This window comes from Hemiscyllium ocellatum, chromosome 17 (genome assembly GCF_020745735.1).
Source record: "Hemiscyllium ocellatum isolate sHemOce1 chromosome 17, sHemOce1.pat.X.cur, whole genome shotgun sequence".
Lineage (NCBI taxonomy): Eukaryota > Metazoa > Chordata > Chondrichthyes > Orectolobiformes > Hemiscylliidae > Hemiscyllium > Hemiscyllium ocellatum.
This window is the reverse complement of record NC_083417.1, coordinates 4,051,377-4,076,594: the sequence shown is the minus strand read 5'-3', so window position 1 is coordinate 4,076,594 and position 25,218 is coordinate 4,051,377. Positions and strand designations below refer to the sequence as shown.

The window sequence follows — 25,218 nt, the reverse complement described above, 5'->3', positions numbered from 1 at the left end:
TCTTCAGCTGCTTCCTCAGTGACTGTATTGTGAGGCTGATAGTACTTAATGGGTGGGTTCTAAAAAATCTGATCAAAATGATTACAAGAAGACGTGCACTTTGATATAAAGCAGATTTATGAGCTTTTTCTAATGTAAGTAGATGCAACCTAACAAGTGAACTTATTAATTTAAATACTCCTGGCACATCTCACAGATGGGTTTCACCAGCCTCTGGGCATGGCTGGCCTTTGGAGCTCGATCTCAATTTCCACGACCCTGGTCCTTAAACCACAGTCTGGTGGGGAAATCCCAGTCCGGTGGGGAGATCCCTGATATTAATTCTGTTCTGATTATGTGCTGTCTCTCCATCTCAGTCCCTTTTCCAGACACTCCACTGTGTTCTGGATGTAAGTTTGCTCACTGAGCTGGAAGATTCATTTTCAGACATTTCGTCACCGTACTAGGTAACATCTTCAGTGAGCCTCTGGGTGAAGCACTGGTGAGATGGCCCGCTTTCTATTTATATGTTGAGGTTTCCTTGGGTTGGTGATGTCATTTCCTGTTCTGTTTCTCAGGGGGTGGTAAATGGGATCCAAGTCAATGTGTTTGTTGATAGAGTTTGAGTTGGTTCACATTTACCACCCCCTGAGAAACAGAACTGGAAATGACATCACCAAACCCAAGAAAACCTAAACACAAATAGAAAGCGGGCCATGCCACCAGTGCTTCATCCGTGGCTCACTGATGATGTCACCTAGTGTGGTGACGAAACATCTGAAAATGAACCTTCCAGCCCAGTGAGCAAACCTATATCCAGAACCTCAACCTGAGCTACAAATCTTCTCAAAACTCGCTAACTCAATTGTGTGGAAAACAAGTTGGAAACATCTCCAAGCTGCTTCGTGTTAACTCCATCAAAAACTAGATTCCTACAAACAATCAAGGATATGCAGTTACCTTTCACCACAAGGAGCTGCTGTTTTCCACCAGGTCTATTTTCATGTATTTTTCCACTTTGCTTCAATTGCTCATTGTCTTGTCCAATTAACCCTTAATGGTCAGGTTTGAAGATATCATTTTTGAGCCCAACACTACAATAACTAGTGGTTCTGTTCGCCGAGCTGGAAGTTTTAGTTGCAAACGTTTCGTCCCCTGGCTAGGAGACATCATCAGTGCTGTGGAGCCTCCTGCGAAGCGCTTCTTTGATGTTTCTTCCGGTATTTATAGTGGTATGTCCTTGCCGCTTCCGGGTGTCAGTTTCAGCTATACCACTATAAATACCGGAAGAAACATCAAAGAAGCGCTTCGCAGGAGGCTCCACAGCACTGATGATGTCTCCTAGCCAGGGGACGAAACGTTTGCAACTAAAACTTCCAGCTCGGCGAACAGAACCACTACAACAAGCACCCGAGCTACAAATCTTCGCACAAACTTTGACTACAATAACTTCCCTCCAGCACAAGGTCAGAAGTGGGGATGTTCATTGATGATTACAACCCCTCAGATACCGAAGTGGTGTGCGTCTATTTTGTAACTTGTTGCACTTCAGAAAACATACTGCCTTGGCCTGATAACTGACAAATAACGTTTACGCATTGCAAGCGTCTCTCAGTTACCCTCCCCACCAAAGGAGAATCTAACCATTACCCCCTTGACATTCAATGGCATTACTATCACTGAATCCCTCACTATCAACATGCTGAGATCATCGACCAGAAACTGAACTGGACCCACCATTTAAACACTTTTCACGTTTCTCCAACAGTATTTGAGAAACTCAACATAACCCAAAACAAAACAGCCCACTTGGTTGTGACCCTATCCACATCCACTCCCTCCACCACCAATGCCTCAGTAACAGCAGTGTGTACTATCTACAAGATGCACTGCAGAAATTCACCAAAGATCCTCAGACAGCACCTTCCAAACCCATGGCTACTTCCATCTCGAAGGGCAAGGGCAGCAGATATATGGGAACACCAGCCCCTGCAAGTTCCCTCCAAGTCACTTACCATCATGACTTGGAAATATGTTGCCATTCCTTCAGTGTCACTGGGTCAGAATCCTGGAATGCACTCCCTAAAGGCATGTGGGTGAACCCACAGCACATGGACTGCAGCGGGTCAAGGAGGCAGCTCACCCCCACCTTCAGTAAGGAGCATCCTGTTACTCTTTATGAAGTTGCAGAAAATGATGATGGAGAGTATGAGCCATGATTAATCCTCGCTCCAATCCCTGCAGAGCCAACAACCCCTCAGGTGCCATTCTGATTTTTTACTGACGATATCTCAGATTGTTGTATGAATGGAGTCACTCGAAGTATGGAACATTTAAATAAAGGGACAGGCAATAAATGCTGCCAGCCTGTGATGCCCACATCCTGTGATGGAGTAATTTAAAAGGCATAGCTTTAAAAAATTGTATTTTAGAATAGAAGTTTACAGGATAGAAGGAGGCCATTTGACCCATCAATTCAGTGCCAGCTTCTGAAAGAACTACCCAGCTCGTCCCACTCTCCAGCCCCATCTCCATAGCCTTCTAAATTAAAAACTTTTAAATATCCATCCAGCTCTCTTTTGAAACCTCTGACAGAATCTGCCCCCCCCCCCCCCCCCACTCTCACAGGCAACACGTTTGAAATCCTAACAACCCTGAGGGTAAAGAAGCTTCTCCTCACCTAACTCTGAGCTCTCATGTTTGCACTCTTGAAATTTGAGCCCTAGTTACTGATACACCAACTCATGCAAATAAAATATCCTCTTTACCTTGTCAAAGTTCTTCATCTTTTTGAACAATTTAATGAGGTCACCTCATAATCTTCTCTGCTCCAAGGAGAATAAGCCCAATCTCTCTCTCCTTTCCTTGGATCTAAAATCCCTCATTTGTGTTATCATTCAGGTCAATCTCCTTTGAACTGTCTCCAGGGTTTTAACAACCTTCCTTAAATAAGGTGCCCAGAACTAACACATTACTCCAAATGTATCTGACCAATGATTTGTAGAGGTTCAGCATCACTTCCTTGATTTTATACTCTAAGCCTCTATTTATAAACCCGAGGATCCTATAAAACCTATTAATAACTGTTTCAGCTTGCCTGGTCACCTTCAGGGAATCATGTAAGTGAACCCCAAGGTCCCTCTGCTCCTGTCCTCCCCTCAGAGTTATCCCATTGAGGCCTGGACTGTCTCTGTGCTGCTCCTACCAGATGCATTCCCTCACATTTCTCTGCATTGGAATTCATCTTCCAGGTGTCTGCCCATTTGGCCAACATATCAATGTCTCTTTGAAATCGCTCAGCATCATTCTCATAAGTCACTCTTCTCCCTGGCTTCATATCATCTGCAAATTTGGAGATTTTGCCTTCAGTACCCATCTCCAAATCATTTATTTAAATCAGAAAAAGTAACAGTCCCCAAACCAACTTCAGGGGAATACCACGTTGAACTCCTCTCCAATCTGAGAAATGCCCATCTATACCTCCCCTCTGTTTCCAATCTTTTAGCCAATTTCTAATCCATGCTGCCAAAGATCCATCAATCCCAAACATTTCTCATTTGCTAACCAAGCTGCCACGTGGCACTGTATTAAATGCTTTCTGAAAGTCCAAATATACAACATCCCCAGCACCACCCTCATCCACTGCCTGTGTCACCTCGTCAAAGAACTCAGTTACATTTGTCAGACATGACCTGCCCTTGACAAAGCTCTCTAAGTGTATTTTAACTTATCCTGTATTATGGCCTCCATCAGTTTCCCACAATTGATGCTAAGCTGACAGGTCTGTAGTCTTCTGAGTTTATCCTTTGTCCCTTTCTTAAACAACGGTGTCATATTTGCAATCCTCCAGTCCACCGGGACTAATCCTGATTTCAGAGCAGTCTGGAAAGGTTCTGTCAACAAGCTCCACAGTTTTCTCCCTTCCTTCTCTCAGTAATCTCGGCCGTATCCCATTCAGACCTGGTGACTTCTCTAGCTGGAGTGTGCCAGCTTTTTAGCACCTCCTGTTTATCTACCACTGCGCTGCTCAGTTGCTCAACACCCACATTTTCAACTGAGCCACTGTCACCATCTTCAAATTTGGTAAAGACAGAAGCAAAATATTTATTTCTAACCTCTGCCATACCCTTTGCCTCAGTGAGCAGCATTACTATGCTTTGTATTAATATGTGCATTTAAAGAAAAGATCAGAATTGAAATTGATCATGAAATGGTTGGTGACGTTCCCATTTGCAGATGACCCCATGAAGAGCATTGGGATATTTTGTTATAAAGAGTCGCTTGGTCATACAGGGCTGAAACATTGCCGAAACTACCCAACACACAAAACCGCAGCTTTTCATCATATACTGCTCATCTCTCACGCACAGGAAACAGAGTTGAGAGAGGAACACCAGCTTAGACAGCATGAGAGGAGAGTGCTGATAGGCTGGGCTGGAGATGCAGTTAACTGCCAATCGTAATTCCCAGAACAGATGGGTTGACTCTGATTGCTCAGGATGTTGCCATGGGAATGCCGCAGCAATTGGCTGTCTCTATGTCTATACAAATTCCTCTCTCCTGTTTAAAACAGGGCCTTGGGTGTCAATACATGTAGCATGCAACACACGCAAATACATAACACTGTGAGCCTGACTGATAATCAGCACAGTCTGGATTATTTAATAAATACTGTACAACAGTACCATCATATCTAATGTTGGATATGGTGTTCTGAGGCTTGTGAACATGAACTGGCTGAGCATGCTTGGCACACTGCCCACTGCCAGTGGTCATCAGCATGTGGCTTTGATATAGCCACCAGCTTTTGGAGTAAATGGCCTACATACTGGAGTCAGACCAACACTAAAATATAGAAGCAGCCAATTACTGCAGCTTACCCCTGGCAATACTTTGACTAATCAGGGTCTACCCGCCTGGTTTGTGAGATAAGATTGACAATCAACTGTTATATCTGCATGGCAACAAAGGCCCAACCAATCAGTGCCCTCGTCTCGTGCTACACAAATCGGGGTTCTTTTTCGGGAGTCTGATTTCTTGCATCGTAATCCTGAGGGACGGGAGACACAAGTGTGGATTTTACTTTATGTTTTGAAAGCATTTAGCATTTGCCATGTTGCAGACACCACACAAGTGCAAAGCTGTTGTGATGTAAGGCTGGAGAGAGTGGGAGAATGAAGGCATGTGAGAGAGCCATGGAGCGTGATTGTGATGTGCGAGAGGATTTCGAGTTGCGAGCTAGTTCAGCATCAGCTAACGGTTACTTTCTTGCAGAAACCGATCACCTCCAGCCTGTGGTCAGAATCGAGGGTGGCCTCATTCGGGGAGAACAGCAGGAGGTCGAAGGGATTCCCAGGGCAGTCTTTGGGTACCTCGGAATCCCATTCGCAGCACCTCCCGTGGGGGCCCTGAGGTTTGCTCCTCCCAAGAAACCGGAGCCATGGACAGGAATCCGCAATGTTACAAGCCACCCACCAATGTAGGAATCATCCCTCATTCTTCAAATGTACAGCACCAACTTACATCATCACACTCAAACATTTCACACACTGAACTGAGTTCTTCATTTGAAAGAGAAACATTTAGGGGGTGAAGAGCAAAGGGCGAATCTTTCTGTCTGTATAGTGTCTTCCATGGTTTAGGATGTGTGTCACACTTCAGTGAGGGTGAGTCTTAGTCAGACCACGCCTGCATCATTCAGTGTAACTTTCACCTCCTGACCTAAGAAAAGATGTAATTCGAAAAGAGGGTGTGCAGAGGAGGTTCACTCGGCTGATACCAGGGATGGCAGGCGGAGGAGAGAGTGGCTTGACTGGGCCCGTATTCACTGGAGTTTAGGAGGACGGAAGGGGATTGGATTAAAATGTATAAAATTCTAACAGGGCAGGAAAGACCACACATGGGGAGGGTGTTTTCACTGGATGGAGAGTCTAGAATCAGGGGGCACAGTCTCAGGATATGAGGTACACCATTCCGGATGGAAATTAAGAATAATTTCTTCACCCAGAGTCTGTGGAGTCCTCCACCTCAAAAGGCCATGCCGGCCTCATCAAGGGAGAGCACGATAAGTTGTCAGATATTAAAGGCTTCAAGGAGGGAGGGGGAAATGTCACACTGTGATAGAGGATCAACCATCATCAGATTAAATGGTACACCAGGCCTGAGGGGCCAAATGGCCTGATCCTGCTTCTAGTTTCTATTTTTATAAAAACACAGCTGGTTCATTGAGGGATGGAAATCCTGATCCAGTCTGGTCTGTCTGTCATTCAGAGCAATGAGGTAGCTCCTATCCAGTATCCTCTTGGAGTGATCTGATCACCCTGTTCCAGGAAGGATATTATTAAGCTGGTAACCAATATACTGCTGGGAATAGAGGGTTTGAGTTGTTGGGAGATGCTGGATGCTGGAGAAACATCTTTTTTCACAAGTGTAGGAGGTTGAGGGGTGACATTACAGAGGTTTGTAAAATCATGAGGGGTATAGATAATGTAAATGATAGGTGCTTTTCCCCTAGGGTGGGAGATTTCAAGACTAGGGGGTATATTTTAAGATGAGAGGAGAAAAATTTAAAGCAGACATGAGGGCCATTTTTTTACAGAGATAGTGATTGGTGTGTAGAATGAACTGCCAGAGGAAGTGGTGGACGTGGGTAGAGTTACAAAGTTTAAAAGACATTTGGAGAAGTACATGAATAGGAAATATTTGGAGGGATATGGACCAAGTGCAGGCAAGTGGGAATGGTTTAGTTTGAACATAGAACATTACAGCACAGTACAGGCCCTTCACCCTCGATGTCGCGCCGACCTGTCATACCAATCTGAAGCCCATCTAACCTACACTATTCTATGTACATCCATATGCCTGTCCAATGACGACTTAAATGTACTTAAAGTTGACGAATCTACTACCGTTGCAGGCAAAGCATTCCATACCCTTACTACTCTCTGAGTAAAGAAACTACCCCTGACATCTGTCCTATATCTATCACCCCTCAATGTAAAGCTATACCCCCTCGTGCTCGCCGTCCCCATACTTGGAAAAAGGCTCTCCCTGTCCACCCTATCTAACCGCCTGATTATCTTATATGTCTCTATTAAGTCACCTCTCAACCTTCTTCTCTCCAATGAGAACAGCCTCAAGGCCCTCAGCCTTTCCTCGTAAGACCTTCCCTCCTCACCAGGCAACATCCTAATAAATCTCCTCTGCACCCTTTCCAAGCTTCCACATCCTTCTTATAATGCGGTGACCAGAACTGTACACAAAACGGGATAAAAACAATGACTGCAGATGCTGGAAACCAGATTCTGGATCAGTGGTGCTGGAAGAGCACAGCAGTTCAGGCAGCATCCAACGAGCAGTGAGATTGACGTTTCGGGCAAAAGCCTTTCATCAGGAATAAAGGCAGAGAGCCTGAAGCTTGGAGAGATAAGCGAGAGGAGGGTGGGGGTGGGGAGAGAGTAGCATAGAATACAATGGGTGAGTGGGGGAGGGGATGAAGGTGATAGGTCAGGGAGGAGAGGGTGGAGTGGATAGGTGGAAAAGAAGCTAGGCAGGTAGGACAAGTCCGGACAAGTCATGGGGACAGTGCTGAGCTGGAAGTTTGAAACTAGGATGAGGTGGGGGAAGGGGAAATGAGGAAGCTGTTGAAGTCCACATTGATGCCCTGGGGTTTAAGTGTTCCGAGGCGGAAGATGAGGCGTTCTTCCTCCAGGTGTCTGGTGGTGAGGGAACGGTGGTGAAGGAGGCCCAGGACCTCCATGTCCTCGGCAGAGTGGGAGGGGGAGTTGAAATGTTGGGCCACGGGGTGGTGTGTTTGATTGGTGCGGGTGTCTCGGAGATGTTCCCTAAAGCGCTCTGCCAGGAGGCGCCCAGTCTCCCCAATGTAGAGGAGACCGCATCAGGAGCAACGGATACAATAAATGATATTAGTGGATGTGCAGGTAAAACTTTGATGGATGTGGAAGGCTCCTTTAGGGGCTTTGGATAGAGGTGAGGGAGGAGGTGTGAGCACAGGTTTTACAGTTCCTGCAGTGGCAGGGGAAAGTGCCAGGATGGGAGGTGGGCTCAGATGGCCTCCTTCTTTAGAGACCGCAATTTCCCTTCCACGTGATTAAAGATGCACTCCAACGCACCTCAGACCACACCCCTCCAACTGTAACAAGGACAGAACGCCCCTGGTGCACACCTTCCACCCTACAAACCTTCGCATAAACCAAATCATCCGCCGACATTTCCGCCACCTCCAAAAAGACCCCACCACCAGGGATATATTTCCCTCCCCATCCCTTTCCGCCTTCCGCAAAGACCGTTCCCTCCGTGACTACCTGGTCAGATCCACGCCCCCCTACGACCCACCCTCCTGGCACTTTCCCCTGAACCACATGTCCCCTCTGTACAGGATCAGGCACCACTGATCCTGTACACAACACTCCAAGTGCAGCCGCACCAGAGTTTTGTACAGCTGTAGCATAATCTCATGGTTCCAGAACTCGATCCGTCTATTAATAAAAGCTAAAACACTGTATGCCTTCTTAACAACCCTGTCAACCTGGGTGGCAACTTTCAAAAATCTGTGTATCTGGACACCGAGATCTCTCTGCTCATCTACACTACCAAGAATCTTACCATTAGCCCAGTACTTTGCATTCCGGTTACTCCGACCAAAGTGAATCACCTTGTCCGCATTAAACTCCATTTGCCACCTCTCAGCCCAGCTCTACAGCTTATCTGTGTCTCTCTGTAACCTACAACATCCTTCATCACTATCCACAACTCCACCCATCTTAGTGTCATCTGCAAATTTACTAACCCACCCTTCTACGCCCTCATCCAGGTTGTTTATAAAAATGACGAACAGCAGTGGACCCAACACCGACCCTTGCGGTACACCACTGGTAACTGGACTCCAGGATGAACATTTCCCATCAACCACCACCCTCTGTCTTCTTTCAGCAAGCCAATTACTGATCCAAACTGCTATATCTCCCACAATCCCATTCCTCCGCATTTTGTACAATAGCCTACTGTGGGGAACCTTATTGAATGCCTTGCTGAAATTCATATTCACCACATCAACCTGTTTACTCTCATCTACCTCTTTGTTCACCGTCTTAAAGAACGCAATAAGGTTTGTGAGGCACGACCTACCCTTCACAAAACTGTGCTGACTATCCCTAATCAAATTATTCTTTTCTAGATGATTATAAATCCTATCTCTTAAAACCTTTTCAAACACTTTATCAACAACTGAAGTGAGACTCACTGGTCTATAATTACCAGGATTGTCTCTACTCCCCTTTTTGAACAAGGGAACCACATTTGCTATCCTCCAGTCTTCAGGCACTATTCCTGTAGACAATGGTGATTTGAAGATCAATGCCAAAGGCTCATCAATCTCTTCCCTTGCTTCCCAGAGGATCCTAGGATAGATCCCATCTGGCCCAGGGGACTTATCTATTTTCACATTCTGCAGGATTTCTAATACCTCCTCCTTGTGAACCTCAATCACACCTAGTCTAGTAGCCTGTATCTCAGTAATCTCCTCGACAACACTGTCATTTTATCGAGTGAATACTGTTGAAAACTATTCATTTAGTGCTTCCCCTATCTCCTATGACTCCACACACAATTTCCGACTACTATCCTTGATTGGCCCTAATCTTACTCTTGTCATTCCTTTCTTCCTTAAATACCTATAGAAAGCCTTAGGGTTTACCCTGATCCTATTCGCCAGCAACTTCTCATGTTTCCTCCTGGCTCTTCTGAGCTCTCTCTATAGGTCTTTCCTGGCTACCTTGTAACCCTCAAGCACCCTAACTGAGCCTTCACATCTCATCCTAACATAAACCTTCTTCTTCCACCTGACCAGAGATTCCACTTTGTAAACCACGGCTCCCGCACTCTACAGCTTCCTCCCTGTCTGACAGGTACATATTTATCTAGGACACTTAGGAGCTTTTCCTTGAATAAGCTCCACATTTCTAATGTGCCTATCCCCTGCAGTTTCCTTCCCCGTCTATGCTTCCTAAATCTTGCCTAATTGCATCGTAATTGCCTTTCCCCCAGCTGTAACTCTTGCCCAGTGGTATACACCTATCCCTTTCTATCACTAAAGTAAACGTAACAGAATTGTGATCGCTATCACCAAAGTGCTCACCTACTTTCAAATCTAACACCTGGCCCTGCTCATTACCCAGTACCAAATCCAATGTGGCTTCGCCCCTTGTAGGCCTGTCTACATACTGTGTCAGGAAGCCCTCCTGCACACACTGGACAAAAACTGACCCATCTATAGAACTCGTACTATAGTGTTCCCAGTCACTATTTGGAAAGTTGAAGTCCCCCATGACAACTACCCTGTCTCTCTCACTCCTGTCGAGAATCATCTTTGCTATCCTTTCCTCTACATCTCTGGAACTATTCGGAGGCCTATAGAAAACTCCCAACAAGGTGACCGCTCCTTCCTGTTTCTAACCTCAGCCCACACTACCTCAGTTGACGAGTCCCCAAACATTCTTTCTGCAACTGTAATACTGTCGTTGACCAACAATGCCACACCTCCCCCTCTTTTACCATCTTCTCTATTCTTACTGAAACATCTAAATCCTGGAACTTGCAACAACCATTCCTGTCCCTGCTCTATCCATGTCTCCAAAATGGCCACAACATCGAAGTTCCAGGTACCAACCCATGCTGCAAGTTCACCCACCTTATTCCAGATTCTCCTGGTGAGCTGATGATGTTTGAGATGATATTCGGCTTGGACTGGGTGAGCTGAAGGGTCTGTTTCACTGCTGTATGACTCTATGGTCAGCGTGTCCCTCTGCTCGCACTAATCCCTGCTCTGACAGCTTCACTTCCTGGATTCTCCAGCCACTGCTACTGGATGGTCTTCAGAGATTCCCATGGCAGAATTAGAGGGAACATACATAGTTCCAAACAATTAGTACTCAGTTACAGAATGGCTGTATTATTTGGCTGGGCCAGATTTATTTCCGAGGAAGGCCAGCTTTTCATTCCTGATTTATTTTTAAATTAAATCAAACGCCACCATTTGCCAAGGTGAGATTTTAACCCACATTCCCAGAGTATTAGCCCAAGGCTCTCGATTACAAAATAAACCTGACAACATCAGCACCAGACACGATGGTGACTGAGTGCAGAATCTCAACGTAGTTCTGATGTTTAAACCATGACTCACGGTCAGCTCGATTTCCCGAAACCTTGTGGTTATATCCGGGTGGGGGCTGGCTTTAAAACCCCCACTGAATGCTCATAGATCAACCTCACTCCACCCTCCCCCAGCACGGTGCTAACCCCCTTGTGTTGCTAACCCCCTTTCTGAGGCTTCCTCCCCGGCCCCAGCAGCTGGGAATCCCTTCAGGAAAAGCTGGTCTGTTGAAAGAGATAAAAAACACCTTGAAGCACATGAGCCAAGAGGTGAATCAGTTTGTGTGGAAGCAGCACAGAGGCATCAGACTGACATTCTGGGGAAGGGTCACTGGATCCAAAATGTCAACACTGATTTCTCTTCACAGATGCTCCATAGAATCCCTACAGAGTGGATAGGACCATTCAGTCCTAAAAATCCACACCAGCCCTCCGAAGAGCATCCCACCCAGTTTTATCCACCTACCCTTTCCTTGCATTCCCCATCCCCTAACTCCACCTGGACACTATAGCATGGCCAATCCACCCTAACTTGCACATCTTTGGACAGGGGGAGGAAACTAGAGCACCCAGAGGAAACCCACACAGACACAGGGAGAACTCCAGATGATGCAGGACCCGTTGAGTTTTTTCCAATAATTTCTGTTTTTGTTTCTGAAGTATAGCATCCAAAGTTTTTTCTGGTTTTATGACAGCTCTGGGACTGTGCTGTGAATTATCTGTAATTCCAAGTAATGGACAGAGTCAGGGACAGACTGACCAGGTAGAGCCAGAGAGCAAACTCAAGAGACATTTTCAAATCATCTCAGGTGAAAATATATCAGTGCGGGAGAAAGAAACATGGTTAGTGATTCAGGTCAGTGATTTTTCTCAGGAATAATAACAAAAATGTTTCCTGCTCATTCACACTGCCAGGTGTCTGCAGAAAGTCAGGAAGCGTTTGGAGCTCTTCCCAGTGCCTGCCAGTGAGGACTGCCTGTATCTCAGTGTCTACAGTCCAGTCCATCCTTCACAGCAGAACAGCTCTCTACCTGTAAGTCAATCATTTGTGGAGCAGGAGCAGTAGGATTCATTTAAATCCCTCTGGCTTTGCTGAGTGGGAATAGGGTGGAGGTGCCAGTGTTGGACTGGGGTGGACAAGGTCAGAAGTCACATGACACCAGGCTACAGTCCAACAGATTCAATTGAAATTATAAGCCTTCAGAGCGATGAGATAGGGTTAGGGTTAGTGATGCTCCGAAAACTTGTGATTTCAAATAAACCTGTTGGACTATAAACTGGTATCGATTAGATTAGATTCCCTAGAATGTGGAAACAGGCCATTTGGCCCAACAAGTCCACACTGACTCTCCGAAAAGTAACCACCCAGACATATTTCCCACAGACTAATTCACCTAACACTGTGGGCAATTTAGCATGGCCAATTCACCTGACCTGCATATTTTTGGATTGTGGGAGGAAACCGGAGCACCCGGAGGAAACCCACGCAGACACGGGGAGAATGTGCAAACTCCACACAGACAGTCGCCCGAGGCTGGAATCAAACCTGGATCTCTGGCGCTGTGAGGCAGCAGTGCTAACCACTGAGCCACCATGCCACCTGTCATGTGACTTCTGACTGAGTGGGAATGACCTGGGGATAGTGAGGAAACAAAAGGCTGAAGAGCTTCCTGACTCCGGAGAGAGAGGGAAACCTCAGTGTGATTGGCTGTTCACATCAACAGGGTTCCTAACCTTTGCAGACAAAATATTTCTGACCAGCCCCCTGGCACACAGGCTTTTGTTGGGAGATGGGAGGAGGTACTTTCCACCATTTGGCGAGTTGTTGTAATCTGGAAGGTGCTGCCTGGAGGGACAGAACAGATCCGATAGGAATGTTCAGTCAGGAATGGGATGAGTGAGTGAGGAGCTGCGGAGGGGGAGGAAGGAAAGTGTGAACATAGAGCCTTCAAAACATTACAGCACAGGAAGAGGCCATTCAGTGTGTCATGTCTGTGCCAGCCCAGTACAATAAACCACCTGTTCTCATCCATTCTAATCCACATAGGACTCTTGTGGTGTTGTGGTAGCATTCCTACCTTTGGACCAGGAGACCTGGTTCAAGTCCCAACTGCTCCAGAGGGCAGCAATAATATTGCTGATCTGCAACAAATGTCATTGTTGCAAATCCTGTCAGATTGAATGGATCGGTTGGCGTGATTAGAAGCAATGATGAATTTACAAGAACATGGAGGTGTGATGGGTGGCAGTTATAGGAAAGGGGGAAAGCCACAGATACAGTATCTCAGATGGATTAACTCCAGGAAAGCTAGGCAGGTAGTGCAGCAGTCTTCCGTGGCTATCTCCATTTCAAACAAGTATGGGAGTGATGGATTCTCAAGGGAATGTAGCACGAACAGCCAAGGCTCTAATGCAATGAGGGATACATTGGATTCCAAGCGATCGATTGTGTTCGGGGACTCTCTAGTCAGAGGCATAGATAGACATTCCTGTGACCAGCAGCAAAAAATCAGAGTGGTGCTTTGCCTCCCTGGTGCCAGGATCAAGGGTGTCTTAGAGAGGGTGCAGAATGTTCTCAAAGCGGGAGAGGGACCAGCAGGAGGTCATTGTCCACATTGGAACCAATGACATAGGAAGGGAAAAGGTTGAGATTCTGAAGGGAGATTACAGAAAGTTAGGCAGGAATTTAAAAAGGAGGTCCTCAAGAGTAGTAATATCTAGATTACTCCCAGTGCTATGAACTAATGAGGGCAGGAATAGGAAGATAGAGCAGATGAATGCATGGCTGAGGAGCTGGTGTATGGGAGAAGGATTCACCTTTTTCAATCATTGGAATCTCTTTTTGGGTAGAAGTGACCTGTATAAGAAGGACAGATTGCACCTAAATTGGAAGAGGACTAATATACTGGCAGAGAAATTTGCTAGAGCTGCTCAGGAGGATTTAAACTAGTACGGTGGAGTGGTGGGGGACCCAGGGAGATACTGAGGAATGGGATCGATCTGAGACTGCTACAACTGAGAAAAGAAGTGAATCAAACAGTCAGGGCAGGCAGGGACAAGGTAGGACTGATAAATTAAACTGCTTTTATTTCAATGCAAGCGGCCTAACAGGGAAATCAGATGAACTCAGAGTATGGTTGGGAAAATGGGACTGGGATATCATAGCAGTTACAGAAACATGGCTTTGGGATGGGCAGGACTGGATGCTTAATGTTCCAGGATACAAATGATTCAGGAAGGATAGAAAGGGAGGCAAAAGAGGAGGTGGAGTGGTGTTTTTGATAAGGGATAGCATTACAGCTGTGCTGAGGGAGGATATTTCCGGAAATACATCCAGGGAAGTTATTTGGGTGGAACTGAGAAATAAGAAAGGGATGATCACCTTAGAGGGAAATTGAGAAACAAATTTCTAAGGAGATCTCAGCTATCTGTAAGAATAATAGGGTGGTTTTGCTAGGGGATTTTAACTTTCCAAACATAGACTGGGACTGCCATAGTGCTAAGGGTTGAGATGGAGAGGAATTTGTTAAGTGTGTACAAGACAATTTTCTGATTCAGTATGTGGATGTACCTACTAGAGGAGGTGCAAAACTTGACCTACTCTTGGGAAATAAGGCAGGGCAGGTGACTGACGTGTCAGTGGGGGAGCACTTTGGGGCCAGCGACCATAATTCTATTCGTTTTAAAATAGTGATAGAAAAGGATAGACCAGATTAGATTAGATTAGACTTACAGTGTGGAAACAGGCCCTTCGGCCCAACAAGTCCACACCGACCCGCCGAAGCGCAACCCACCCATACCCCTACATTTACCCCTTACCTAACACTACGGGCAATTTTAGCTTGGCCAATTCACCTGACCCGCACATCTTTGGACTGTGGGAGGAAACCGGAGCACCCGGAGGAAACCCACGCAGACACGGGGAGAACGATCTAAAAGTTGAACTTCTAAATTGGAGCAAGGCTATTTTTGATGGCCTTAAGTGAGAACTTTCAAAAGCTGATTAGGGGCAGATGTTCGCAGGTAAAGGGACGGCTGGAAAATAGGAAGCCTTCTGAAATGAGATAATGAGGGTTCAGAGACAGTATATTCCTGTTAGGGTGAAAGGAAAGGCTGGTAGCTATAGGGAATGCTGAATGACTAAAGAAATTGAGGGTTTGGTTAAGAGAAAGAAGGAAGCATATGTCAGATATTGTCAGGATAGATTGAGTGAATCCTTTGAAGAGTATAAAGGAAGTAGGAGTATACTTTAGAGGGAAATCAGGAGGGCAAAAAGGGGACATAAGATAGCTTTGGCAAATAGAGTTAAGGAGAATCCAAAGGGTTTTTACAAATACATTAAGGACAAAAGGGTAACTAGGGAGAGAATAGGGCCCCTCAAAGATCAGCAAGGCGGCCTTTGTGTGGAGCTGCAAGAGATGGGGAGATACAAAAAGAGTATTTTGCATCAGTATTTACTGTGGAAAAGGACATGGAAGATATAGAATGTAGGGAAATAGATGGTAACATCTTAAAAAATATCCATATTACAGAGGAGGAAGTGCTGAATGTCTTGAAATGCAGGAAGATGGATAAATCCCCAGGACCTGATCAGGTATACCCTAGAACTCTGTGGGAAGCTAGAGAAGTGATTGCTGGGCCTCTTGCTGAGATATTTATATCATCAATAGTCACAGGTGAGGTGCCGGAAGACTGGAGGTTGGCTAACGTGGGGTCACTGTTTAAGAAAGGTGGTAAGGACAAGCATAAGGATTAGTGTGAACTAATCTAAGCCCATCCCCCTACACTACCCAACACCATCCATGTGCTTATCCAAGGATTGTTTAAATCTCCGTAATGTGGCTGAATTAACTACATTAGCAGGCAGGGTATTGCACGCCCTTACCACTCTCTGAGTAAAGAACCTGCCTCTGACATCTATTTTGAATCTATCAACCCTCAATTTATAGCTATATTCCCTCATACAAGCTGACGTCATCAACCTAGGAAAAGGACTTGAACTGTCCACCCTTTCTAATCCTCTGATCATCTTGTATGTCTCTATTAAATCCCCTCTTAGCCTTCTTCTCTCCAATGAGAACAGACCCAAGTCTCTCAGCCTTTCCTCATAAGACCTTCCCTCCAGACCAGGCAACATCCTGGTAAATCTCCTCTGCACCTTTTGCAATGCTTCCACATCCTTCCTGAAATATGGGGACCAGAACTGTACACAATATTCCAAGTGCGGCCACACTAGTGTTTTGTACAGTCGCAGCATGACATCAGGGCTCCAGAACTCAACCCCTCTACCAGTGAAACCTAACACACCACATGCCTTCTTAACAAATAGGATAGGCTGGACAGATAGATAGGATAGTGAAGGTGGTGTTTGGTATGCTTTCCTTTATTGGTCAGAGTATTGAGTACAGAAGTTGGGACGTCATGTTGCGGCTGTACAGGACATTGGTTTGGCCACTGTTGGAATATTGCATGCAATTCTGGTCTCCTTCCTATCTGAAGGATGTTGTGAAACTTGAAAGAGTTCAGAAAAGATTTACAAGGATGTTGCCAGGGTTGGAGGATTTGAGCTATGGGAGAGGTTGTAAAGGCTTGGGCTGTTTTCCCTGGAGCGTCAGAGGCTGAGGGGTGACCTTATAGAGGTTTATAAAATCATGAGGGGCATGGATAGGATAAATAGACAAAGTCTTTTTCCTGGGGTGGGGGAGTGCAGAACTAGAAGGCATAGGTTTAGGAAAAAAGGAGAAAGATATAAAAGTGACCTAAGGATGTAGGTTTGCTCGCTGAGCTGGAAAGTTCATTTTCAAATGTTTCGTCACCATACTAGGTAACATCTTCAGTGCAATACCTAGTATGGTGACAAAACGTCTGAAAACTAACCTTCCAGCTCAGCGAGAAAACTTACATCCAGAACCTTAACCTGAGCTACAAATCTTTTCAAAGCTCACTAGAGACCTAAGGGGCAACTTTTCACACAGAGGATACTATGTATATGGAATGAGCTGCCAGAGGAAGTGACTGAGGCTGTTACAAATTGCTACATTTAAAAGGCTTTTGGATGGGTATATGAATAGGAAGGGATTGGAGGGATATGGGCCAGGTCCTGGCAGGTGGGACTAGATTGGATTGGAATATCTGGTTGGCATGGATGAGTTGGAGTGAAAGGTCTGTTTCCATGCTGTACATCTCTATGGCTGTATGAGTCTAAGTTGATTCAATAAAATATGTTTTTGTAAATCCCAATATCCCACTACAGGCCTTTGTCTGTACCCTGCAAGTCCACCTTATCCCACCTTCCAATTCGGCACCACTCCCTTGAACTGTCCTACCTGTCCATCTTCCTTCCCACCTATCCACTCCAACCTCCTCACCGACCTACCACCTTCTCACCCACCTTCATCCACCTATCGCATTCCCAGCTGTCTATCCCCAGCCCCATTCCCTTCCCATTTATCTCTCAGCCCCCCGGCCCACAAGCCCCATTCCTGATGAAGGGCTTTTGTCCAAAGCTTCAATTCTCCTGCTCCTCGGATGCTGCCTGACCTGCTGTGCTTTTCCAGCATCACACTCTCAACTCTGATCTCCAACATCTGCAGTCCTCACTTTCTCCTAATTCCTTTATGGATCCAAGTTCCTTTCCAATGAATTGATAGTTTCTGTATCCATGACTAGACTGGACGATGGATTCTGGATCCCTGCCTGCTCTGGGTGGGAAGGGGTTTCCCTCACATCCTTTTACCAATCACCTTCCCCCATGCTGTTCCCGGTCTACTGTCTCCACGACCCTCGTTACCTTGGGTCTGAGCAAGTTCCTGAGCTGTATCATTTGATCCATTCGCTGGGGAATGGCCAGTGAGTGATCCCGCCGAGGTTAACCGAGCGGCTCTGACCTGCCTCGAAGCAACTGAGTAAAGGAGCAGCCAATCAGCTTCTGGCTGTGACTTTCAGATCATGGATGGGTGAGGATTGGGTCTAAAACGTTCAATTGAAAGAAATTCTGTTTTTCCTGATCCAGGTTGGATAACGTGGGGACTCCTCGGTTTGGTAAGCACTGATAATTTCACTCTCTCCCTCGCTCTGCCTCCCCAGGTTATGGTCTGGATCCATGGAGGAGCCTTCATTCTGGGCAAGAGCTCTATCTTTCATGGGACAGCTCTGGCCGGTTATGGTAATGTCATTGTCGTGGTGATTCAGTACAGGATCAGTGTGGCTGGCTTCCTCAGGTAAGTGCAAACTCAAGCTCATAGGAACCTTGTGGCTTCATAGAATCATAGATTACCTACAGTGTAGAAACAGGCCATTCGGCCCAACAAGTTCACACTGACCTCCGAACAGAAACCCACCCAGACCCATTGCCCTAACCTATTACTCATCATTTACCCCTGTCTAATGCATCTAACCTACACATTCCTGAACACTATGGGTAATTTATCATGGCCAATTCACCTAACCTGCACATCTTTGTGATTGTGGAAGGAAACCGGACCATGCAGAGGAAATTCATGCAGACACGGGGAAAATGTGCCAACTCCACACAGACAGTTGCCCGAGGCTGGAATCAAACCCGAGTTCCCCGGTGGTGTGAGGCAGCAGTGCTAACCACTGAGCCACCATGCCACCCCACACAAACTCTCATTCACCCTACACTCTGCCCACTCAGACAGTCTCCCATTCTGAATATCTTCCCCTGGTTTTCAGAGCTCTCCACAGCCCCTTGCTCAGCCCTCCCCATGTCTGTTATCTCCTCCTGCACTATAACCTTCAGAGATATCAGAATTCCTCTAGTTCCATCCTGTTCAGCATCCCCAGGTTTAATTGTCTTATGATTGGCAGCTCTCCGTTCAACTGCCTGGACCTTAAACTCTAGAATTGCCTCCCGAAGTCTATTTACCTCTCACACCCTTTCCTACTTTAGAAAGCTTTTAAAACCAATATCATTGACAAAGCTTTTCAACAGCTGATCTAATGTCTCCTTGTTTGGATCACAGTCATTATGTGGTTCACAAAACCCTTGGGAAAATCCTTGCCACTTTATTACATTAAAGGCACGATTATAAGTGTAAATGACTTGCAGCAGTGAACAATAACTAATGGCCCGTCAGGACACAGTCGTAGGGAGATAAAGACTCGTACACTCCATCGATTTCTTCCTTTTCAGTAAACCAGCACACGTCTCCTGGAAGCATTTGGAAAAATGTCTTTCTGTTTGTTATTTTCAAACTCTTTCCCTCGCTCTATCTCTCTCCCTGTTCCCCACTCTCTGTCTCCCTCACTCTCTCTCTTTCCTTCACTGTCTCTTTCCCTCACTCTCTCTCTCTTTCCCTCACTTTCTCTCTCTCACTTCTCTCTTTCCCTCAGTCAGCCTCTCTCTCCCTCACTCTGTTTCTTTCCTCCTCTCTCCTTCTCTCCCCCCACCCTCTCTCCCTCTCTCCCTCACACTCTGTCTCTTTCTCTCTCTCTCTCTCTCACACACACCCGCACACACTCATTCTCACTCTCTCTCTCTCCCTTCCAGTCTCTCTGTTTTTTACGTTTATCAATCTCTCTTTCCTCCACTTCCTTCTTTACTCTCTCTGTTCTTTCTCTCTCACTCTGATTCCCAGTGTGAGTTGTCTGGCAAAGACTCTGTGTCTTCTCTCCCTGACCTACCCATATCCCCCATGCCCCTCCTCTGAGATCTCACATTCCTCAGCAGGTACCTGAGTTCTCCAGGATGCGATCCCACATCCCTCAGCAGATCTCCAGGAGGTGATCTCAGATTCTCAAGCCTGTTATAATCAGGAGTAAAAGCCCCTCCTGAACTTGTGTATTTCAGTGGCCCAATGGGCTGGGTCTCCAGCTATGTGCCTGAAGAACCCGGTTCAAACCCCAGCTTGGGACCTGACCACCATTAGGTTATAAACAGAGGGTTAATATGGGTTGATGGTGTTTCCATGGTTACTATCTGTGATTCCGATTTACAGCAGGCAGCTGAAAGTGTGTATTGTCACAGACTCACTGAGTGAACTGTAAAACTCAGCGTTTGTATACTCTTCCTTCATTCCCTGGTGAGTACAAATACATACATTTCACACCTTGCAGCTATAACAATAACAACACAGATTCTCTATTTTTCTCAAACAATGACGTGATCACCTTTGTCAAGGAGTATTTTTATTCACTCGTGGATTGTGGACATTGCTGCCTGGGCCCAGCATTTATTGCCCGTCCCTAGTTGCCCCTTGAGAAGGTGGGGGTGAGCTGCAGTCCATGTGCTGCCGGTAGACCCACAATGCCTCACTAAGGTGAGGACGGTGCCTCACTAAGTGTCTAATCCCATGAAATTCCTGATCAGGTCATACTGTCCTGTGCCTTCAGTTAAAGCTTCCCCAGCAATGATTCCCAGCAATGAAGCTGTGCTCTTTTACTAGAAACTTAGTTTGATAGAATTGATAGATTCCATACAGTATGGAAACAGGCCCTTCAGCCCAACAAGTCCACACCAAACCTCTGAAGCGTAACCCACCCATACCCCTACATTTACCCCTTACCTAACACCATGTGCATCTTTGAACTGTGGGAGGAAACCGGAGCACCCGGAGGAAACCCACGCAGACACAAGGAGAACGTGCAAACTCCACACAGTCGCCTGAGTCGGGAATTGAACCCAGGTCTCAGGCGCTGTGAGGCAGCAGTGCTAACCACTGTGCCACCGTGCCGCCCACATCTAACTTACATATCAACTGAACACAATGGACAATTTAGCATGGCCAATTCACCTAACCTGTACATCATTGGATTGTGGGAGGAAATCAGAGCACCCGGAGGAAACCCACACAGACACAGAGAGAACGCACAATATCCACACAGACAGTCACCCGAGGCTGGAATCGAACCCAGGTCCCTGGCACTGTGAGGCAGCAGTGCTAACCACTGGAGCCACCGTGCCACCCACAATTAGTTAATAAGCAAAAGTTAAGAATTAATCATCTTTTACATCTTCATTTTGCTGTCTGTATCACAGCACAGGAGATGAATATGCTCGAGGGAATTTTGGATTCCTGGACCAGTTAGCAGCCCTGCAGTGGGTACAGAGGAATATTCGGGAGTTTGGTGGAAACCCGGGATCAGTCACACTGTTTGGACAGTCAGTTGGATCACTCAGTGTTTCACTACATGTACGGTGGGAAACTTGCTCTTTTCTCTCTCTCTCTCTCTCTTTCTCTCTCTTTCTCTCTCTCTCTCTCTCTCTCTCTTCAATTGTTCAATTCAAGCAGAAATCTACTAGAACTGCAGCCTGGTCTAAGGTGGAGTGACTCACTCAGAAACTCCTCAGTTTCTGATCCAGGCCATCTCTGCTTGATGGGAATCAGTGAAAATGCAACTGTAAAAGTTAAGGTTTTTAAGATGTAACTTAATCATTCTGACCCTGCCCATACACCCACTGACTTGCCAAATTCTCCCAGCTTCCACATTCCTCCTGTCCATTCCCTGGCCTAACCCTTATTATTACCACCCAGTCCCAGCCCATTCTCTCATTCCTGCATTGACCCATTCCGCCAATACCCAGCTCCATCCCACAATATTCCTTCTCCTTGCTCATGTCTTTGTATCCTCCAGAATCCTGCTGATTATCCCATCCATTAAAAAAGCCTAGTATCTTTCCACAAAAATCACCACTTTTTTCCCATTCCCAATCTTTCCAACACCCAATGATCGAGGATTGAAATGTTCTGTACTGGAGGGTCCACCTGGGTTCAGTTCTCAAGTCATTGCACCAAGCTGACTCAAAATTCGAATTCAGACTATGATGAGAGGTATATAATTTAGGTATATTAGTACCATTTTTAAACTTTAGATTTCAAAGTAGAGGTAGATAGGTGATGATTACTTCTTTCAAATTAAAGGTCACAGAGAATTCTTCCAGAACAGTAAATAAATCCAGCATTTTAACAAAAAGCAGGTGAATGAGCAACCCCTGTGGTGTTAATAGAGAGATGCTTATACTGTGAGATTTATGAAAGACAGGGTAAACATTTAGAATCTAGCATTGAGTTTGAAAATACCAGGTTTGAGTTCTGAAGTTTGTTTTTTTTTCTTAGGAGTTCAGGGTTATTCAGAGAACCAGTTATTTCATCAGAAGGGTTTCAATTTAAAAGCTTCAAGTTTTTTTTACAGAAATATGCAAGTTAAAAGGACTGAGAAAGTCTAGGCTCTAGGATTTGTGAAAAGTTCATGTTAGCAGACTTGGAAGGACCCAGCGAATTATCTCCACAGCAAAGAAATGGAAAGGAGTCAGTTAGTGTAGGAATGTTGAGATAGGGATGTAATCTTTGTAGAGAAGATAATGCGTAAGGTGGCAAAGGACATAGACTTGCCTTCTCTGAGGATTGAACTCAGGACCTTCAGATTATGAGACTGACGCGTTACCGACTGTGCTAAGAAGGCCAGAACTCCCCCTCCCACTCCACCGAGGACATGCAGGTCCTTGGACTCCTCCACCGGCAGAACACAACTACACGACGGCTGGAGGAGGAGCGCCTCATCTTCCGCCTGGGAACCCTCCAACCACAAGGTATGAATTCAGATTTCTCCAGCTTCCTCATTTCCCCTCCCCCCACCTTGTCTCAGTCGGTTCCCTCAACTCAGCACCGCCCTCCTAACCTGCAATCCTCTTCCTGACCTCTCCGCCCCCACCCCACTCCGGCCTATCACCCTCACCTTGACCTCCTTCCACCTATCCCACCTCCATCGCCCCTCCCCCTAGTCCCTCCTCCCTACCTTTTATCTCAGCCTGCTTGGCTCTCTCTCTTATTCCTGATGAAGGGCTTATGCTCGAAACGTCGAATTCTCTATTCCTGAGATGCTGCCTGGCCTGCTGTGCTTTGACCAGCAACACATTTGCAGCGATAGGGATGTAATCTCTCTGGATTTGAATCTCTGTAATGGATACTGTCAGGAAACAGATTGCAGTGGGATTTTATTTTGTAATTTACAATCATTCAAACTGCCTCCTATATTCAGTCAGCTTGTTTCTTCTGTGGAATTAGACATCAGTTCCATTGTTAAAGAAAAACTGCAGGCTTGTGTGGGTATGTTGCAGTGATTGATAACCACGGTCACCAACTAAACAGAAAAATAAAGTTAGGGGCTATCAAGCCCGATTTCATTGTCAATCTGACTTGTTGAGTTGGTACTGCAGCTGGGATCTCGATAGGAGATAAACTGTGATTGACAGTTGGCACCTCTCTGGGTATTAATGTGGCCCATTTGGTCAGTGATCTCACTGACTGTGAAGCTCTGATTCTGAAGGTCAGGAACATGAAGTCAGAGTTTAATTTGAGAACGTTATTACTGTACCTGGCGATTGCTGCACTGTCAAAGGGGTCACCGCTCCCTCCCTATCCCAGTGATCATTCCCAATCCCCACAGCCTCAAAGATAATTGAGCAGATGAGTTAAGAACACAGATCAGTGAACAAATTCCCACATACAACTTATTCCTAGTGTATCTTATTATGCTCGAAATAATCTTTTCTGCGTTTTCTCCCAGACTCTATCTCCATTATCCACTGGCTTGTTCCATCGGGCAATATTGCAAAGTGGAAGCTCTCTAATGCCAGGATTAGCACCTCCAGTACCAACCCAGCTGGCACAGGTGAGTGTGTGCAGTCTCTGTGAGGGATGGGTAATGAAGACGTTTGTTTAATGGGGACCTCAGATTGTGGTCATTGACCTTTCACCTCCAAAGCCTCAATCGCTTTTGTGCTTACTGAGCATGCTCCTAGATGCCAGAGTACACAGTTATCACATGTTTGCATTTTTAACCTGATTTGTTGATCTGTAAATTAACCTTTTGTTGTCAGCTCCACTACAGTTTCCTCTTTAGGCTGTCAATATGCTTCTGGAAGACAATAATATTGTAAAAATTATCCCATCATTTCACTTTCTGGAAAACTTTAATCAAATCATCCCATATCCTTCGAAATTCCAGGGGATACAAACCTATGTTTAAAAATTAGATTCATTTCCAAAGGAAAGGAAAGAATGGAGAGAGAAGGAGACATTACACAGCCCCTGAATGATGGGACAGAAGGCCGGGGGGGGCTGAGTGATCTCCATTTCTGTGATGATCCTCTGCTTTCTCAATGGGATCTTGCTCTGCACAAATTGGTAGTTGCGATTTCTGACTGACCAACAGAGAGCCCTCCTCAGCATTTCATTGGCTGTGAAAGACTTCAAGACATTCTAGCCACATTAAGAAGCAGCTACGCAAATGCAATTCCTTCCTGCTGCCAAGGGAGCTGGGGGTTGCCGGGAGGACATTGGGAAAGGTCTGATGGGTGATGTCTGATTTGTGTTTTGCAGGAAGTTGCTCAGATAGCAGGATGTGATAGCACCCAGTCACAGCTACTGCTGCACTGCCTTCGTAACAAGACTGAGGAAGAGATGGTTCAAATCACCACCAGTTTGGTACTTTGCTCCACACTTGAAACTCTTGATAGTCCACTTGGATTTGACACTGGAAAGGTCTTTGCCCTGAAGGTTTACTGAGTGAGGCTGTGTCCTGCTGCAGTGAGTGCCGTGGTGTGGGGGCGGCGGGTGTAATGGTGTGGGGTGCAGTTTAACCTCAGTCTGTGTCTCTCAGGCAGTAAATCCCAGGTTCTGTCTGTTCGATGGGGATGTCAAAGGACCATGTGAGACTAGCAGAGTCCTCCTCAGCCCCAGTCGTTACACATTGGCCAATGATCTCCATGATATATGTGGGATTGCACTGCGAGTGGCCGCTGTTGTTACCACTTTCAGACCTTGTCTGGGAGTTGAGACAACCTTCTAAAGTATTCAGGAGGTGATCTCTCAGGGGCAGACATCAGCTTCTTGTGCTCCGTGCCAATGTACAGAAACAGGAACTAAGTTTCAAAACAGAACGGGCAAACTCTGCCCTCCCAAACACACGCAATCCTTCAAACACATCACCCTCCCCCCTCAGCCCCCAACCCCAGCTCCACCTCTCTCCTCCCGCTCCACTCCTGCCCCCTCCTCCTCCACTTCACCCTGTCCCCCTGTCTGTTTTTGCACATCCCCATCCACTCCA

The 25,218-nt window shown here is 46.1% G+C and overlaps 1 protein-coding gene and 2 non-coding genes across 4 annotated transcripts in view; 2 read left to right on the top strand and 1 right to left on the bottom strand.

Annotated features, from left to right (window-relative positions):
* LOC132823626 (carboxylesterase 5A-like) overlaps nt 1-25,218 on the top strand; it is a 47,558-nt gene that overhangs the window by 8,113 nt on the left and 14,227 nt on the right. For both annotated transcript variants that reach the window (XM_060837561.1, XM_060837559.1), the window contains exons 2-7: nt 5,254-5,458; nt 12,064-12,181; nt 18,235-18,368; nt 21,149-21,302; nt 23,677-23,781; nt 24,492-24,596. In XM_060837561.1, the coding sequence (XP_060693544.1) occupies nt 5,254-5,458; nt 12,064-12,181; nt 18,235-18,368; nt 21,149-21,302; nt 23,677-23,781; nt 24,492-24,596 (821 nt within the window). The remainder of the gene's footprint in view (nt 1-5,253; nt 5,459-12,063; nt 12,182-18,234; nt 18,369-21,148; nt 21,303-23,676; nt 23,782-24,491; nt 24,597-25,218) is intronic.
* LOC132824091 (U8 small nucleolar RNA) lies at nt 2,128-2,253 on the top strand. The gene has a single exon (XR_009645637.1). It is a non-coding gene; the product is annotated as a U8 small nucleolar RNA (small nucleolar RNA).
* On the bottom strand, nt 22,500-22,572 carry trnam-cau (transfer RNA methionine (anticodon CAU)). Its single transcript has one exon. It is a non-coding gene; the product is annotated as a tRNA-Met (tRNA).